The following is a 19,172-nucleotide window of genomic DNA, read 5'->3' as shown; positions in this document are numbered from 1 at the left end:
CCTGACTCCAGGAAAACCAGCTCATGGAGGAGATGCTGCTCAGGAGCCTTTTATACCAGCACTCCCAGCAGCCCAGCCCAGCCCAGCCACACACCTGGGGGCTGCAGGCAGGCCCCCACCCAGCCAGGAGCAGCCCAGGGCAATGGGAACCAGCTGGGACCATCCCTCCCTCTCAGGGCATGGAGGGTGATTTCCCCGGACTTGCCACTGGGAATTGCCCTGGGGCAGTTTGTCCTGTGTCCCTCCATCTTGCCTGTTTGGGCAAGCTGCTGTCACCTCAGTGGCCAACTGGCCATAAGCCCTCTGCCCATGTCCTTCTCGCTATATGAGGTGGAGCCAATTTTGGCCACCAACTTGGCAAGGGCTTGGTCAGAGTCCCACAAACATTTCTCCTCTGGTCTCCCCCACATCATCAGCATCAGCAATTCCCCAAAACCCAGGTCCTGAAGCACCACTCAGGGTGGCACGTTCGGAAACGGAGAGGACTTTAGCTGCAAAATCCACCTGGGCTCTGGCCCGTGTGTGTTGGCAATCTGTCCGTGCTCGATTTCATGGGTATCTGCGCTGGGTAATTGTATATCAAGTAATGAAGGCGTCATAACCGGCTTATTTGCATAGAAAGCAGAGGTACAAAAGCCGATCTTCCCATAATAGCAGCTGATAAGTGAATGGCAGGCATAATCAAGAGATTAATTGGCCCTCATGTGTTAATTATGCTAATTGGCACAGCTGCTCGTGTGTACAGTACGATGACTAATGGCTCTACATCGCTGAGCTGGATGAAGAGGTTGGGGGGTCACTCAAAGCTGCTTGCTGCAGGGGCAGAGCCTGGTGAGCGGGGTCCCCTTGACATGGGGGTGATGCCCTGTGCACACCCGCTCTTGAACAGTGCAGCTGAACAAGCCGGGAGGGTTTTTTTAGCCTGAGTGGTTGTATTCGTGTTGAATTCCTAATGGTGCTTTACATGGGTGCCCGGGGAAATGGGGTTTATTGGCTGAAGCATCTTCCTCCTGGTCTGCTAGGATCTGTGGGATGGGTTTGGGGTGGGGGTGACCTGCACCGTTTGCTTGCAGGGGAGATCGCAGCGATGAGCTGGATGAGCAAAGCTCCCACCAGGACCGCGGGGGTGCACCCAAATTCCTGGCGGGAACCCCTTCCCTTGCTGGCCCATGCATTAGGCATTGGCTGTCATCTCCCTGAAGCGTGAATAATGCCACACACACGCACGCCATCCTTTTCTGGCATGATCTCCATGTCCCAGCCTTGCCCCTGATATTTTTATGAGTGATGAATAAATGATACAACAAGAAAAACCTCTCCGGCGGCTCAAGACCTCTTTATTAATTCAGCAAGCAGTGGGTTAGCTCCAAACCCAGCTCATCCCTGTGCTAGGCTGGTGTCTTTTACCTCACAAGCTGGGTTTGCTCAAGGCGGCTCCTGCAGCTGAAGGCATCCAGGAGAACGGGAGGTGATGCTCATGCTGCCCGCAGCCCCGTCACCCAGCCCGGCAGCAGGACACAGCACTGAAGGTCCAGGGATTGATTCACCCAACCTCCTGCAAACCATCTCTATGGGGAACCAGGTCTACGTGGATGGGTGCCTGCACCCACGCGCCTTTGCTCCTGTTCCAAAGGGAGAGATGCAGCTCATCTAGAAACCCAAGGAGCCACATTCAGCCCATGCCCCGTGTCTCATGCTAACACAGCCCAAAGTTTCTCTGCTCAAAGATGGGTTTCTCGCACCTTGCAATAGCTCCAGCCAAAGGTTGACAGGTCAAAGCAGCGGGAGCAGGATGGTGGAAAATAAATTCAGGCATGTGGGACCAAACACGGATGGGAGATTCACTGGCCTTAAAAGCCTGAACCTGTTGGGTAAGGAACAGCTTTTATTCTCATTTGGGTGCAAAAGAGATCACTAAGCAGCAAAAAAAAAAAACAAAACAAAACATCCACCACATCCCAGCCCTCGTGCCGCAGCAAGTGCCGCATCCATCACTGTAATCTGTATTTAATAGCTCTGAAGGAATAGCCCTTTCCATCTGCAAAGTCCTCTGACTATAGATTTCCTCCAGCAATGAAGCACACTGGGGGCCATCTCCTTTTTGCTGCAGTAGTCTGTCCTTCCCTGGGCTAACAGGAGCTCGGGGTCTTTACTGAGTCCCTGCTAGAAGGGGAAGGTCAACGGTTGCGTGCACCCCATCCACACTCATTGGAAAGCCTTCGGTTGAGCAGGATGAGTCCCACAGTGGAAGTCTTTGATCCATGCTGTAGGAAGCAATATCACACTGTCTCTTTGGGATGGGCCTTCTGTTGAATTTTTCACTTTTGTACACAACTTCACCAACTGAGAGAAGAAAAAGCATTTCTTTGTCGGGCACGGAAAAGAACTGCACCATCAGTACTTTTTCTCTAGATGGCTCATCTGAAGGCATCCATTTATTTGCCAGGGTGCTTTTTCACTGGAGTGTTAAATACTGTATTAATAGGGGAATTGAATACTTCTCTGGCACTGTTTAAGCAACATCTCCTTACCTGAGCTACCACATGCTTCTCTAAGGCTCATTAAGCAACACCAACCTCTCCTCGATGGTCCCAGAGAAAATGATGCTACCGTTGAGCCTGCAGCGCGCCGGCTCAGATCCCGCTTGCAAAAGCATTGCCGGGGGGCTTTGTCTCACCCACCGTGAGTAATGATCGTAAAATGACATTGAAATGCCACCCGATCGTAAAATGACATTGAAACATCACCCCAATTCCCTCATCCCCATGCCACGCTTCGGCTGCGCATCCCAAAGAGAAACAAACCCTGCTTGGCTAACGCAGGAAAAGAGGTGAATTGGAGTTTGAAAATTATATCGCTCATTAATTTTCCTGGCTGGAGACAACTTCTTAATGCCAGGTAGGGTTTTTTTAAGCAACACCACTGTTTCGTTTCAAATCTCTCTTAAACGACTTCTGAGTCGCCGCGATAAATAGTCCCTGCACTTTCTTTCTGCTTCAGATCCCTTATAACTGCTGATGGATAAATTGCTTGAGTTACCTGGGATAAATCATGCAGGATAGCCGAATCTGTAATTAAAATGTCTCTCAACCCTTTCATTAACTCTGACTTAGCGGGACCAGATGCATTGTGGCTGCAGGGAATAACCCGCTTGGGATTGGGCTCCCAAAAATGGGTCCTGGAAGGAAGAAACTGGCTCTGAAAGTGCCGACTCCATGCGGTTCCCTCGGGAATACCACGGCACTCTTCATCCCCCGTCAAAAGGACTTGGGAACCAGGATCGATGGCACAAGTGGAGAGTTTTTCAAGGCCTTTCTTTGCCGAAAAGGAGCTTTTGAGCGTGCCAGCGCTTTGCATTGGCTCCTGCTTGCCCGTGGAAAGCAGATTCCCCGAGCAGAGCTGGCACAGAGCTGGGTGGTTTCTCCATCCCAGTTGTTGCACTGGGAGGAAACAGAAGGCAAATAAAATGAAAACTAGTTGTTCACAACAAATCCTGAATTTTTAGACAATTTAAATCTTTTGGGGGATGTTGCTTCCCAGGAAAAGCTACAAGCAGAGGTAGAAAGTGATTTTTAAAATTCCTTCTCCCTAAGATGAGCTCCCCCCCAGGCTCACAGCCTTGGCCTCGGGGCTTTGCTCCTTGCCTTCATCAGCTGAGCTGCAGGAAGACCCAGCCCCAGGGCTGTTTCTGGGCTCTGCTTTCCCTGGGAAAGTCAGATGCTACGTTTGTAGTGGCCTTAAAATCAGAAAGCAGCTCAGCCAGGTTGCTCTGAGCTTTCCAGCTGAATTTGGGTCTAGCCTGGCAATTTTGAGGCCAAGAATTGGGTATTTGGAGGCAGTGTCGGAGCCGGATCCTGCTCATCCTGATGAAAGGCACATCACCCCACAGAAACAAGCCCGTGTAGAAAATGGTGCTTCTTGCAAATCCTTCATCTCTGGAAAACAATGCTGACACACACTGCAGGACAGGGGCACCCATGGGTGCAGGGCAGCTCTTGGGTCCAACCCACCTCGCAGGGTTTCCAGAGCATCCCTGCTGTCTGCAGGGACACGGCCCCATCCGTAAAAACCGGGGCAGGACAAGGGGAGAACAGGGACAGGCAGCAATGCTGGCCCAGCGCTGCAGGGGCATCATCCATCCCATCCCATCCCATCCCATCCCATCCCATCCCATCCCATCCCATCCCATCCCATCCCATCATCCATCCCATGCGGTCCTCAGAGGGGGAGGCAGCAACAAAGCTCAGCATCTCTATCCTGCCCTCCCTCCGGAATTAGGTCAATAGAAGAAGCAGGAGCCTTTTATTTATTATTGATGGGGAAACCAAGCCACCATCGATCAGTGCCAGGGAGAGAATCATCCCAGCATTTTCTGAAATAACCTGCCAAATGTGATTTTCTTGTTGTTTTTTACCCGTCGAGGGTGTTCGGATGAACTCACAGCCTCGCCTGCTCCCGGGAGGGATGAGAGCAAACATGAGCGAGCTCCGGCAGCTGAGCTGCTGCCAGCTCTCAGTACCGGATCCTTTGCACTCTGCATCCCTGTTAAATCCCATTTTCCCAGCTGCCAGGTTCGCCGTTATCCGGGAGCAGGTGGAGGAGGAAGTTGGGGATTTGGGGGAACGGAAAAAAACCCTCAGAACTGCGACATCACGGCCAACCAGCCTCATCCCTGCCTGGGTCTCATCCACAGCACCCATAAACCAGCGTGTTGGATTAAGGAGACATCGAAGAAGAGGGTGGATGTTTTTCTCCCCTAAAAAGACCCATCACCTGGACAGCCCCAGGATGGTACCTGGGGGCAAGGGGGACAACTAAGCTCCTCCTGGGGTGCTTTATCCCATCCCAAAGCACAGCGCATCCTCTCAGGGACAGCAGTGAGCAGAAGCTCACAGTTTGGGATGGCTCATCAGCCTGAGCCACCTAAGCAGTATTTTCCCTGGGCTGCCAGAGCTTAATTATGATTTTCTCCTTCGCCACCCTCAAGATCTCCCTTCCCTGCATGGCCCAGGCTGCATTTTGCCAAAAAAACCCTCAAATCTGCCCAGAGAAATGCCCCCGAAAGCTCCTAGCTGGAGAAGACATCCCCAGGGCTGCTGGTACCACCTCAGGATCTTTAAGGATGTCCTGGACGTGGGGACAACTCATCCCACTGCCCGCCAAGGAGCTGGAGGTGGTTAATGGCTCCATTCCCCCAGCCCAGCGCCTGGGTGCTAAATAATATTAATGGAGGTACCTCCTGGCACCTCGTTAAAAATTGCACCAGTGCTTAATTCAGGCTGTACACTAAAGCCCCTAAATGAAATCACCATCCATCCCCTCCCTAATCTGTGTTTGATACCAGCACGCTTTCCCTTGTCTCACTTTTAGAAATATTTTTCTATCGAAATGCAGAGCCTGGCTTCTTGCCCAGGGAAGGACAGCTAAAAATAATCCTCCATGGGTGATTTAGGAAGGTCCCTTCCCCGCCGGCCCCCGTCAGACCCCGCTTGCATCCCATCGATGGGATTAACCAGCCCGAATTTTGGAGCGATCTCAGACAGATGACGACGTCCCTTGGGGATTTTGCTCTTTGTTCTGCTGCTCAAGGTATTAAAATAAAGAAGAGGGATGAGGGCAGGCATCGCTCCATCGCTGGAGCGGTTTTCTCCCCGCGCTGGGTGATGGATGAGGGCAGCATGGTGCAAGGTGCTGTGGTGGCAGCAGGGGACCGAGGGACAGATGGGGCTGGGCTGAAAGGGGGACATAAAGGTTATGCTCTGGGAATTTTAATATCTAAACTAATTACAGCTAAAGCTGCATCCCAGAGACCACACTGAGCCCAGAAAGCATTGTCCAAAACAACCCCCAAATTTATTTGTTCAAGGCACAAAAATCCCCTTTAGATTCTGGATTTTAAATAACGACGAAAACCAGCAGAAGAGCCAGAGGGGCATAGCGGGAACTTCTCCACCCACTGGAACGGGACCAGGGACATGCCACCCTCTTCACCCCGGTGGCTTGGGTGCCCCCATGCACCCTGCAGGTACCCAGCAGCAGAGGAAGGACCCCCAGGACACGCACAGGGGCAAAGACCCCCGATCCCATGCAAAACATGAGGGCTCGATCCCACGCACCAGCCAGGTTCATCCCCACCAGTGCTTTAGCCCTCAAAGCATCAGCTTTGTCACCATGGGGAGGACAGGCAGGGCTTCACCTGTCCGGCAGGTCCCCCCCCCAAGCCCTGCCTTTCAACCCCCCCTGGAAAAAAAAAAAAACAAACGGGTTAATTCGAGGCAGGGGATAACCGCCCCAATGGGATTTTGCATTTAAGGCAAAAATAAAAGTCCAGCGGGAACCACAGTGGTGCAACGTGAAAAAATAATCGTCCCCACACGTCCCCGGAGAGGTGCATCCATCGGGGCTGAGAGCACCGGCTCTGTCCCCCCCGTGCCTAGGGGTTCCGCAGGTCCCATCCATCTTCCCGGAGCCTCCAGGGCTCCATCGGTCGCTCCCATGGACCTCGCTGAGCCCATCACCCCTCTCAAGGCCTCTGGGCTTGGAAAGGGCACCGAAATTTGCCCTGGAAGGCACCTGGAAGGCGGCTGGCTCAGCTGTGGCCACACATGAGCAGGCACAGAGGCTGCCGGGGGGAACGGTTGACCCCGGTTGCTCTCAGCCCCACGTGGGGACGGACAGACGGACAGGGAAGAGCCTCCACCCCACGCACGCCATCCCTGGGAAGGATGGACCGGTCTTTGGGACTCACCGGGGATAAAGAGACGCAGCCTCTCTCCAACCCCAGGGCGCCCCGAAGACACGGCCGGGGAAGGAGGAGGGTGATGGGGCCCCGGGATGAAGGGTGGCAGCAGGTCTGTGCCCTCCCCAGGGGACCCGGAGCTCGTCCCCACTGGGGACATCTCGGCTGGTCCAGGGCACAGGGTGCTGTTTGGGGGGTGTCCCAGCTCCCATCAATCAATTTCTTGCTCGTTATCTGGGGAGAAAGCAAAAGACTAAATACAAATTGGCAAAGACATTAAAAAAGAATAATAATTCCCAGGTCTAAATTAATGAGTTAATTTGGTCACCGGCAGCTCTGGGCTCTCCCTGCCCTGGAAAACTGAGAACCCCACTCCCAGGGCTGATGCCAGCCTCAGGCAAATACAACCAGGCACACGTAGGTGTGTTTTTATCCCTCCATCCATCCTCCCGGCTAGAAACGCCCCCGCAGCTGGCAAACCCTGGGAGATGTTATTATTCAAGCTTTGTTTCTGCTGAAAAAGTGGTCGAGGAGCAAGCGGGAGGTGTCTCGCACATCGGGTTAAGCAAACAGGCTGCATCAGGGGATGAAAAGCCAAGGGGCCGGGAAGCTGAGCACGGGCTGTGGCGGCTTGCGAGGGGGAGATAAGGGCAGGGAGGAGGAAAAAAAAAAAGAGGAAAAGCTGAGTCGGTTGATGCTTCACTAAAGGTGTGAAGGGGAAGGGAGAAAAGGCTTTTATAAACCTATTGGGGTGGGGGGGAAAACGGCATTAGAGAAAAAACAGGGCTGTTAAGAAAAGAGGAAGGGAGGGTTAAATTAGCAGTGATTCACCAGCAGCGGAGGCCAAGCCTCTGCCTTTAATAAGAAAGGAAATAAATTAAAAGATTGAGATCTTGGGACAAGGATGAGTCGGGGAGGAGCAGGGCTGACCAGGCACGGAAAGTGCTGGAGCCCATCACAGGGCTGGGCTGGGTGATGGGCTGTTGGCAGCATCGAGCTGGGAGGTTGGAAGAAGATACTGAAAGGCAGAAACAGGAGCTGGGACTCCAATTCTCATGAACTTCCACCAGAAATTTGGTACCAGGCTGCTGGTGGGGAATTCTGCATGGGGAGGGATGAAGCTCATGCCTCCCTCTCCGCAAGGTGAGGATGGACCCCAGCAATTCCCCTCCTCTCAGCAAACTGATGGCAATGCTCAAAAAAAAGACCCAAATTCCTCGCAATGACCCAGGTTGGTGGCATGAGGCTTTTCTCGGCCCCGAGCTGCCCAAGAAAAGGAAGGATAACAGAAGAAATGCCACGTCAGAGCTGTTGGTTGCATCGCTCCATCACTGCTGAGAGATACGAGTGACGGCCAGGGCAAGCGCAGCCCAAATTGGAGTGGAAACGGGTCTTGGGAAATAATTGATCTGGGAAAATTTGATTGAAAACTGGGGAAAAATAATGAAAAAAATTGAAAAAAATGGAGGGGAAAAAAACCAACCCCAAAACCCAATGATGGATGATGGAGATGCTCAGACCTTAATGTAAAGCATCTATTGCATCATCTCCAGTGTGCTTAGGAAGAAACTTTCATCATGAGGCAGCTCATGGTCCTACGCCACTGCCTGGCAAACGCACTCACCGTCTTTGCTCTCCGCGCTCTTTAGCGGCTGCAGAGCTACGAAAAGCAAAACAGCACATGGTCAGTCCCCACCATGCGGGATGGGGGGCTTGCAAGGGAACGGCTCCCCAGAGGAAACAGCCAAAAGCCCCATTTTGGGGAACCCACCCCAATAATTGCACCCGCCAATTTCCATCGCAAACAAACCCCCGGTCCCTAAATTTCCCCGGCAGTGAAGGAGCCGGCATTCCAAGCGGGCTTGCTCCTGCACCAGCAGATAAAGGCAATCACTGGGCGTATAATTAACCCGTTTGATGACAGCAGAGCACCACGAGTGCTTTTTTATTAAGAGATAGGATGGCTTATCAGGGAGCTGCCAGCCTGAGGGGGTACGTCGAAGAACGGGCGAGCACGGGAGGGCTGAGCACCGATGGAGGGTGCAAAGCACACCGGGGTGCTTGCTTGCGTAGGGCACAGTGGCACAAGCACACGCTATAATGCACTCACATATATAATAAGCAACCATCATGCACCCACCTGTCTTGGGTTCTTCCCCCTCCTCATCCTGCTCCTCTGTCCCTGCAGAAGAGCAAGCCAGAGTGTGTGAAGCATCTGCCGGGTTCCACCCCAGCGCCCACCCTGAATCCCACCTCCCCGAGCAGCCGGGATTGATGAATCCCCCTTGGATCGCCACCATCCCTGGCTGCTCGGAGTGCCCCCCGCGATCACCCCATATCCCGGGGTCTGCTCGGGACCAGTCGCTGCCGAGCTGCTGGTGATGCTCGGGGAGGAGGTGACTGGTACCCACCTGCACCCCCCTCTAGCACCCCACGGCGGGCATTTCCCCCAGCACAAGGCTGTGGCAGGGTGGCACATCCCCTACAAACAAAGCCGAAAAAGCCACAGCTCCGGGTGACGCAGCGCAGCCGCTCGCCTCCCTATTTATAGCGCAGCTGCCATCTGGAGCGGCGCTCGGTGAGGGGCTTAGCCAGGAGACCACGGATCCCCCAGTGCCTCCGGGACACCCCATCGGCACCGAGAGATGAGCATCCCCTTCTCCATCCCGCAGCACCCACCAGGCTGCCACCCTGTCTTGGAGCCCAGGAGCTTTGCAACCCAAGGGTAAGACCTGCCACAATGCAGTTCCCGGCCAGAAAGACCAGCAAAAATCGCTGCTCCTGCCTCCCGCGGCTGCCAGGCTCACGGGCAGGGTCCCTGCCTGGTTTCTGGCTGACCAAGAGCCACAGCAAAAGGTTATTGCTAAGGGCGTGCAGCCGCCGGTGCAAAACATCACAGGCTGGGAGCTGTGTCTTGATGCTAAAGGACTGAGGTCAGCTGGCGCGGGGCCACTGCTGAGTGTCACGGCACTGCATATGCCCTGGCCAAGGCGAAAATACTGTGTTACAGAGGGGAAGAAAAAATAAAAAAATATGGTTTTGTTTTTATGTATCTCCTGCAGATGATTCCCTGGGATCTGCCAGGGGAAAACCCTCTCGGTCCCCACCGCTGAGGACACCCGACAGCCAGGCATCGTGGTGGCATCTGCACCGACATCCTCCCTGGCAGAGAAAGGAGCAGCAAAGCGGGAGCCCCTGGGGCTGGAGCCTGCGGGTCCCGGCCCCGCAGCACAATGCTGGCAGGGAAAGGCTTTGGCAGAGCGGAGGCAGTGAGAGAAAACAAAAGGGGAACGCCAGCAAAGCTGCTTCTGCAGCCATTTTCAGAGCACGGCAGCTTTTTTAAAGCAACAAAGCCCCCCTTTTTGTGCAAACACCTCTCCATAATAAAAAAACCCAAAAAACAGGAGACGGATGCAGAAAACAAGAGCACGGAGCATCTCTCTCACGCTATTTCCCTGTGTCAAAGCACTTGTGGCACAGTGGCAAGTGCTAGAGGCACCTTCTCAGAGATGCTCCATGCACGCCCGGTTGTGGGTACCAGACATGCAGAGGATGCTCAGAGGAGGAAGGTGAAAGGCAGGGACACGCTGGGTGGCAGGAAAACCAGATGTATGTTTGAAATAGCCGCCTGGAGCGATGCACGAGCACGGGCTCTCTGGCACGGATCTACTGGTGCCTGCCAACCCCAGCAGCTCCAAGTATCCCTTCATCCTTTAAAAGATGCCACTACCAAGGCAAATCCATGCCGGTTAAAATTTGCCCCAGCTCCCCCCATCCATCACCCTCCGTCACACCCCCTGCAAACCCCATCCCCTTTGGGGAGAGGTAGCTGCCATATTACCTGCATTCTCCTCCTCTTCCTCGCAGCTCTGGCGGATTTTCTTCTGGCACACGTACGCCAGGACGGCGAGCAGCCCCACGACGCAGATGGCAAGTCCCACCGTCACCCAGAGAGCCACGGCGGGGAAGGCGAGGTGTTGGCCTTGCAGGGGGAGGAAAGAGAAATACCACCACAGTGAGCACCGCTGCCCGACCTGGCGGGGACCACCAGGGCTTGGGGGCTATCTCCCTGAGTGCTGGGAATCGGATTTTTTTCCCATAATATTGCTCTTTCTTCAAATAAAGTCTTGACCCAAACCCTGTCCCCCCCCCCCAGACATCACCCCAAGGCTGACCATTTGCTTGCATGCTTGGGAGCCCATCCAAAAGCCACCCCTCTGTCCCCAACCAGCAGCATCCACACAAGTTTTCCTGCAAGAGTTTGGTGCATCCAGCCAAAAAGTTTATGCTCCACCAGGGACCCACCTTCCCAACCCAGCAAGTGCTGTACCAAGGGTAATTAAACACTAATTAATGCTACTGGGGAGCGCACAAGGTTATAAAGAACTCCGGGCGAGCAGCGGGAGGAGCTCAGAGCGAAGCGGCGAGGCTGAATGTGTTTGATGAGCTCCTCCAGCCTGTATTTCCGAAGTAGAATTGTTGCAGCTGGGATGGAGAACCCCGAATCAAGAGCATCCCGTGGCCACGTGCTGAGAAGACAACTACCATGCCCTGTGCTGGCTTTCTGGGGTGGTTTAGACTGGAACGGGGCAACTAGCAAAGCTAGAGACTAAGAACTAAGGATGCTGGTTCTAGCTGGCATGGGGTGACAGGGGAGGACAGCACAGCCTCAAGTCACCCTTGTAGGTCCATGGGGAGAGAGGTAGAGCGGAGGTATGGCGTAGCAACCCCCAGGGTGGCTCTGGGCCACAGGAGGGAACCCAGTGCCACCACGGTCACCTTCTTCAGACAGATCCCATCCCTCGCTTCCCCCAATTTTGGCCCTCACTGGCTCACCCGTGATGGTGACGGAAGCTTGGGTCTCTTGCTGCAGCACCGGGTTTCGCACCAGGCAGGAGTAGGTGCTGCTGGGCTCCACCAGCACCTGGAGGACACTGTGCACGTCAAAGAGACCTTCTTCATTGGCCACCTGGGACGTGGTGACGTTTTCTGTGATGTTACCACCCTGGCTGTCCTGCCAGAGGACGCTGGCCTCAGGGTAGCCGCGGGAAGCGTGGCAAGTCACAGCTGCCAGATCTCCTGGCTTCAAGTCCTTGTTGGGCTCCAGGTTCATATTGGGCTTGGAGTAGGGAGCTGCAAGGGAGAGGACAGCCGGCATGACGCAATGGAGAAGACCAAAGGAACAGGATCTGGAGCAACCCAATGAGGCTGGACAAGCCCCAGGACAGACTCTTCCAGCTGATAAGGCCAACCAGCTGAAGCCTCCCCAGCTTTGGTTCATTTATGGCCATGCTTCCAGGTGGCCTCTCAACTGAGCGCCTCTCCGTCATGGGAGGGAAGGGACCGCACCCCCCACCAGCAATATTTTGGGGAGATGCGGCTGGTTGGTCTCTAATAGAGACCTGACTTCATGGGGAAACCACGGCAAGGGTGGAGAGAGAAAGAGGCTCCACAAAGGAGCAAAGCATGATGGAGAACCCTTCTCTTTGGGGAGACGCGTAGGGACACCCCAACTCTCCATCTCTCACCTGCCACCTGCAACGTCACAGCCGCGCTGCTGTAGTCCCGGACCCGGACGAAGCAGGTGAAGCTGCCCTCATCCGAGATCTCCACGCGTCGGAGGAGCAGTGAGACATTGCCCTGGGCCAGCTGGTCATAGAAGAGGGCCGTACGGTTGGCGTAGCCCCCACCCTGGTCTGCCAGCTGGTCCCGGCCACCGGAGAAGCTGTGGACCAAGCGCTTGGTGTCTGTCAGCTGCCAGATGAGGCTCAGGTCATCGAGGCTGAAGTTGGCCTCGGGGGAGAAGGAGCAGCGCAGGGTGGCATCTCGGCCAAAAAGAGCCACCACGGGCTCATCCGGGACCTGGATCTCCATAGCACCTGCAGGAGGGTGGCAAGGGCAAAGGCACGTGGTGGTGAGACCCTGCAGAAGCATCTCCTTACTTCTCCATCTGGATAACATCGAAGCAAATCGAGGGAGGGACCACTTGGCAGGTGGCATCTCAGGACCCTCCCCAGCACCAACGCCCAGCCAAGCCCACCCTTCTGTGGGGCAGTGAGACAGCCCCACATCCAGCACCAAACCTGGGGAATCCCTGCCCTCAGCTGCCAGCTGCACCCACGGGCACCCAAACCTGCACCCACCCAGGACACGCAGCCTGGTTTCTCCCCACGGGGAGAGGAGGTTGGTGGGTGACAGCAGCAGGGACACGGGACGCGGGACGAGCCAGCTCTAGATGGCACCAGTGCTCCAGCACGATGCCAACCGGCATGCCACGGCAAGATGCCAACCTCGCCCCAGTACCACAGCGCGATGCCGACCACGTCGCCCAGCCACGGCGGGATGCCAACCCTGCCGTTCCGTCAGGGAGCAATGCCAATCGTGCCAGGGCTGCCGGACCCTCCGCACGCGGAGCTGGTCCTGGGGTGCCTGTTGGCAGCGAGCAGCGACGTCCCCCAAACCAGACCTGGGGCACCATCAGCGCTTCATTCACCGATTCCCCCCAACCCCAAAATGGGGAGGAAAAGGGGAAAAAAATCTCGCCTTGGACCATTTGCTTTATATTCTGACCTCAACACCGTCGCAGAACACAGCAAAGCCATTACCTGCAGCAATTACCTCCCTGGGGACGAGGGCGGCAACGTGACATTAAATTTTAAGCAAGAGCCCGAATGGGGAGGATGAGGAGCGGCGGGAAGGAGCCGGGCTGGAGGAGACCTGCCAGGGGCTGCAGACGGGCAGACAGGCAGGAGAAGAGCGCTCGGACAGCCTGCCCGGCTCTTGGCAGACTCGAGAGCGTCACGTCTCCCTCCGGCTAATAATAAATGCCAGCGGGTTTTGGGAACGCTACCCAGCCTGGCCGAAACTGCTGCTAGCTGCTGGGCGTCCCGAGAGGATTCAGTCCCAACGTCTCTCCCAGGTTGAGGTGCTGCAACCTGGGGCCCCAGGAGCTGCAGCCCATGGGGACAGACCCAGGTAAGTCAGAAACCTTCAGGATTTAATCATCCCATGGTTTCGCCATTCAGCTGTAGCACACGGGACGTGGCGTCCCCTGCTACAAGGGTGGCCTGCGTGCACCAGAAGCCATCACACCCACGGGGTGATGCCCTGGGTAGCTGGAGGACCACGAAAACAGGAGAAACACCTTGTGGGCGCTGCCGCCAGGAACCACGGCTGAAAGGCAGCTTTGTTGGGATGAACGTGGCATTCAGGACATCTCCTTCAGGGTGGTGACGCGCAGACCACCCAAAACCCCCTCCAGCCCCGCTCACCTGCCAGGCTGAGCGCCAGCGCTCCCAGGGCAAGCAGCAGGCAGAGCATCCTTGGGGTGAGCAAAGCCTGGGTAAGAAAGCAGAAGCGAGCACGGCCCCGGGCGTCCTTCTCACGGGGAGTCTTTTCTCTCATATCAAGTGCCCTGAGCTGGGGAAAAAATGTAAGAAAACACTAAGATGGTGTTGGGAACCAGCGGCAGAGAGCCGGAGAGGGCAAGAGACCGGCATCCCCCAGATATCAGGATCCCATGCCAGCCGTCCCCTCCGGCTGCCACGCGGCAACCAGAGCACCCACCCCATCGTAAAACACAGGAGGGGGTTTGCCTCCAGCCTGGCACTGGCCAAGGGACGGGTGTATCCCCTGCATCAGGGACGTGAGGGACCCGGAGGCAGCTCTTGTGCCGGCAGCGCTGGCTGGTGCTCAGGGAAGCCACGTGAGCCTCTTCCCCTCCTCACTGCTTCTCCTCCCCTTTTGTTCCTTTCTTTCCCAGCTTTTCCCCACAGGGTTGGGCTGTTACATCCCTGTCCTCCAAGAGGAGGCAACTTGCTCCCTGCATCCAAAATGGCTAAAAACCAAACATAAGAGGTTTGCGGATTCCCAGCTCCGCCAGCGGCTTGAGGGCTGGGAGGTTCATCCCTGCTTGTGGCAGGAAAGTCTCCGGCACAAGGCTGCCCCGAAAAATGGGGAATAAAACCAGAGCATCTTAAAGCTGGATGGGGGGGAGAGGCAATGGCAAGCTGCCCGGCACCTCTGGCTACCGTGGCTCGCTTCCCAAACATCCCTCCCCAGCCATGCCAAGAGCTCGCCAGGCCCCTCGTGACCCACGTTCCTCCCTCGTAGCACAAACGAGACACAGATATCACAGCCAGTATCGCCGCTGCCGTGTCCCGTCCCTGTCCCAGCACATCCCAGAGCCCCACTGCTCCACACGGAGCCTTTAGCACCGACGGTTTTCGGTGCAATGGTCGTATTCACAATAAATCAGTGTTGCGGCACCCATTTCCCGGGGTGCAGCGGGAACAACTTCAGCCGTCAGCACTTTCCTCCTTAAATCCCCATTGATCAGGGAAATGGCAGCCCCGAAGCTCCGCTCAGCTCAGCTCCCACAGGGAAAACTGAGGCATAGCGGGGAAGCTGAGGCACAGGGGTGGGGGGGGGAAACTGAGGCACAGCTCTGCCCCAAGAGCTCTGAGGGACCATCCCCTCTCCTTCCCTCCCAAGCGTGAGGCTCCTTTGGGGAAAACAAATAATCCATCTTTTTTTCTTAAACCATATCCCCGACTCTTGCCTTTTCCCAAGCAGACGAGCCTGGAGCCAGTCCTGTGCCAAACCCCAGGCAGCCGGGAAGGGAGGGAGCTGTGGTGGGAGAGGGTGACGGGGCATCGCTCAGCTGCCTGGGCAAGGGAAACCGTGACTCATCTCCCTCACGCTCGCCCTTGGAGCTCTTTCCTTTTCCTGGTGATGCTAAAATAAATTATATTTTGTAGGTTTCGTGACCTACAAGTCCTGCCGGACCGTCTCAGAGGTGTCGCAGGAAGGGGACACCCATGTCCCCAACCCTCCTTCTGCAGTCGGGAGTCTTTTGGTGGGTCTCTTGCCTTTCCGTGACTCAGTTTCTCCATCCCTGCGGTGTAAGCCCCGGCCGAAGGATGGGCTCTGCCCCAGACCTGAGCTTTCGTTGCAAGTCGGGATATAAGGAACCCCACAAACACATCCCTTGGAAGAAGGACACTCTCGTGCACGGCAAGCCAGGATGGCTGAATCCTCCAGAAACCCAAGGAATAATTAAATCCCTTGTTGCAGCCGGACCCCAGGGACCATACATCACCCATTCCCCATTTCATATTTACTATCACGCAGCCAAAACACTGCATTTTTATAATACCCAGATTATCAGCTGCCAAATTATCACCCTGAGATGGCTGGAGGTGTAAACAAAACATCTGCTGGTCCAAGAAGTCCTCACCCACCGGTCCGGGTTGGTCCCAGCTTTTGCGGGTGCCTGGGCTGAGCCCCCTGCTTTGCTCCTCTTCTACACCAGGCTTTGTGATAGCAGAGAGCCCGGCTCCACTCCAGACTATTTTTAGTCCTCGCTTAACTTCTCGGCGTGCAGCAGAAGCTCCCCGCTTGCAAGGCAGGACCCTGCGGGGAAGCGGGGCATGGCCTGCGAAGGAGCGGTGGAAAAATGGGGTGCCGGGCAGGGATTTGGGGTGTGATATTTGGCAGTAGAAAGGAAGGGATGGGTTATCCTTTTGCTCAACCCGGGGAAAAGGGAAACAATCACTTCCTCTCGGAGCCGGGTTTTTTTTTTTGTCCCACGCGTGGAGTGGGTTTTAGCTCTATACATTAAATATGGCATTTTAAATCGGGTGGATTTATAAGCAGCCGGGGACGCTGCCTTCCCTGCATCCGCACGGGGAACGGCGGGGGACACCGCCTGCCCCCCGAGAGCCCCCCGCAACGAGAGTGACGGGGATCCCCCCCTCCCCAACACCCGCCGGGGCTCTCCGAACCCCACCCTCCCGCCCTCCGCCTCGGGCACCGGCTCTACCCGGCTGTTCCACGCCGCCCCGGTGGATCCCGGCTCGGTAAAAACCTCATTCATTTCGCCTTCCACGGAACAACGCCCGGATTACCGAACACACACACGCCACGCCGAGAGCCGCGGGCGCGGGCGCGGGAACTTACCGGGAAGGCGGCGCGGGACGGGCGGGAACGCGCGCGCTCCGCCGCGGGCGGGCCGGGGCGGGGACGGCGACCCCGGGCCCTGATTGGCTGAGGCCGCTTCCTGCCGGGTTCCCGCCGGCGCCGGAGGAGGAGGAGGAGGAGGAGGAGCGGCGGGGCCGGCCCGGGTGGGGTTGGGGTACACGGGGCCGGGGAGCAGCAAGGCGGGGAGATTGGGGTGCCCGGAGCCTGGGAGGAACCAGGAGGACCGAGCCATCTCCTGTGGGAAAACCAAAAAAGCAGCTGGAGTTTCCCCTGTGGAGACGAAGGCCGCTTTCCCAGGGGAAAGCCCTGGGGAATGTTGCAAATATTTTGGTAAAGAGATCAAAACGTAATCGCTTAGAAGAGTGAGGTTTGATTAAGAAGTAAAATTGTGGAGCATAATGTATAGGATTGTTAAGTTTGAAATGTAGCCAGAGAAACTTTAGGAACCGTGTTACGTGTGGCTATAGGAACCTTAATATTGTTGAAGTTTGAAATAGCTAACCATAGAAACCTCACCAGGAAGTTACTGGTTTTTTTGTTTTGTTTCAAGAAACTAAGGAAACTGTCATGGACACCAGTTATGCTGCTTGGAAACCCCTTACCCTTCCCATCTCGATTTGAGTATCAAAGATTCCAATCAGTAGAGCTAAGTGAAATTGATCAATGATTGTTTTTAAATAAGAATATTGATAAGATTGTATAATCAAAGGACCGATCATTATAAAGGTTAAATTTAAGAGCGAGCATAGTATGCATTTTTATGTAAAGAGCTTATGTAACAATGACCTGACAGAAAAAGTCTATAACAACTGATGGATTTTGATATTAAGTTGGACACGCCTTTGGAGGAGCGATCCCCCATGTCCCCAGCGCTGCAATAAACGAAGTGCCTGCTTCTTAACTTCACATTGGTGTTAAGGAGTTTTATTCCAGATTTCGGTAACACTAATGGTTTAGCCACACCAGCGGCCTGGAGGCATCAGCAACCCTCCCCATGATGTGCTCGGCGGAAAACGCTGCTGGGGGCTAGAGGGGACCCCCCAAATAGTTGGGAGTCATGGTGCTGGAAGGGGACACTCATGATTGTCCCCCATCTAGAAGAGCAAGACTTCAGGCACACAAGGCATCAGGGCCCTCCTCCGTCAACCACCCAAAGTGACTGCAGTTTCCTTGGAAAACCCATCTCGCTGCCTTTTGGAGTTTGGTTTCCCAGGGGTGAAGCCCAGCTGGGCTCCGGGGGGGGGGGCAGGACGCCACCATCGCTCCCACCACAACCCCATCGGGTCGCTTTTAGCAGGGGCAGGGCTGCAGCAAGGAGCTTCCTCCCACGCTCCCACACACAACGTCTCCTTTTATACAGCCTCAGGCAGGCAGGCACCCAGCACCACTCCCCGACACGCATGGCGGGGAATGCATCAGGATTGAGACCAGGAAAGGGAGCGCAGCAGGAAAGGAGGAAGAGGAGGAGGAAGAGCAGGGCACTGGGAAGGAGTCAGGCTGGGTTTTTTTGCAAGGGCGATTTTTCAGCAGCACACACACAACAGATGTTTCCCCCAAAGGAAGCAGCTTCTTGTTTTTAACCTGGTTTTCACAGAGGGCCTCTCAGCACCAGCAGCTCTCGCCGTGTCCCTGAGGCTCCGGTGGCAGTGGCTGCAGGCTGTGCCCCACAGCCAGGTACCCACGTGGGAGTTTTGGGTCTTTCATTGCTCCAGAGCAAAGGAAGCTCCTCACCCTTTTGATTACAGAGGAGAGCTGGAACAACGAAACCTGCAGGGCTTAAATTAAAAAGCAAATAAAAATAACCCAAAACATGCTATATTTAAAACCATTTGATTTTTTTTTTCCTCCCTTGCAGGCAAGGAAGGATTTTGCAGTGACAGAGCTGGTATGCCTTGACCCAGGCACCGTGGGTGACAGCAGCAAGAACAAGAAAGGATGAAGCCAATATACTTCAAAAGCCTGCAACTAAATCAGGAGCCCTGTGCTTGATTCGCAGATGTGCCCTGCAAATCAAGAGGATTTCTCTTTCTGTGCCCAGCCTAGCGTGGGTATTGCTGGATGTGCAGAGCAGCTGCTTGATCCCAGCCTGTGCTGGCTCTGGCTGAGGAACTCCTGCAGACCAGACATGAGCCATGTCAACGCCATTGTCCCCAACCTTTTTGGGGGCTGAATGGAAAAGATCCAGCCATCAGCCCCCAATGCTGCAGCAGGGAGACAAGTGGGTTGCAGGGACCTTCTGCATGCAATTATTCCCTCTCCCGGGAACAATAGGTCCATGGGCATCTCCAGCATCAAAGCTCAGCAACCTAAAACTGCAGGTGGAACCCAAGGGTTTCACAAAGACACAAAAAAAGACGCAAAATCCCAGCACTCCCAGCCCAGGGCAGGGCTTCACACCATCACAGCTTCATCACTTTGTCCTTTCTCCCAACAGTTCACATGATAAAAGCAG

At 55.2% G+C, this 19,172-nt stretch overlaps 1 protein-coding gene across 6 annotated transcripts; it reads right to left on the bottom strand.

Annotated features, from left to right (window-relative positions):
• Positions 1 to 5,834: 5,834 nt before the first annotated feature.
• On the bottom strand, positions 5,835 to 16,749 carry CD276 (CD276 molecule). Of its 6 annotated transcripts, none has more exons than XM_030016375.2 (8): positions 16,700 to 16,749; positions 14,011 to 14,158; positions 12,268 to 12,618; positions 11,576 to 11,872; positions 10,581 to 10,721; positions 8,880 to 8,921; positions 8,364 to 8,399; positions 5,835 to 6,973 (listed from the first exon to the last, which is right to left on the bottom strand). In XM_030016375.2, the coding sequence occupies exons 2-8, from the start codon at positions 14,141 to 14,143 to the stop codon at positions 6,951 to 6,953; spliced, it is 1,023 nt and encodes a 340-aa protein (XP_029872235.1). In that variant the 5' UTR covers positions 14,144 to 14,158; positions 16,700 to 16,749; the 3' UTR covers positions 5,835 to 6,950. The 6 variants fall into 6 exon arrangements, with proteins under 6 accessions (XP_029872235.1, XP_029872233.1, XP_029872234.1 ...); XM_030016373.2 differs by lacking the exon at positions 16,700 to 16,749 and adding an exon at positions 16,563 to 16,639; XM_030016374.2 differs by lacking the exon at positions 16,700 to 16,749 and adding an exon at positions 16,608 to 16,632.
• Between the last annotated feature and the right edge of the window lie 2,423 nt (positions 16,750 to 19,172).

The sequence above is a fragment of the Aquila chrysaetos genome, chromosome 5, assembly GCF_900496995.4.
Source record: "Aquila chrysaetos chrysaetos chromosome 5, bAquChr1.4, whole genome shotgun sequence".
NCBI classification, from domain to species: Eukaryota; Metazoa; Chordata; class Aves; order Accipitriformes; family Accipitridae; genus Aquila; species Aquila chrysaetos.
The sequence above is the reverse complement of the archived record's forward strand: the minus strand, read 5'-3'. Positions and strand labels throughout refer to the sequence as shown.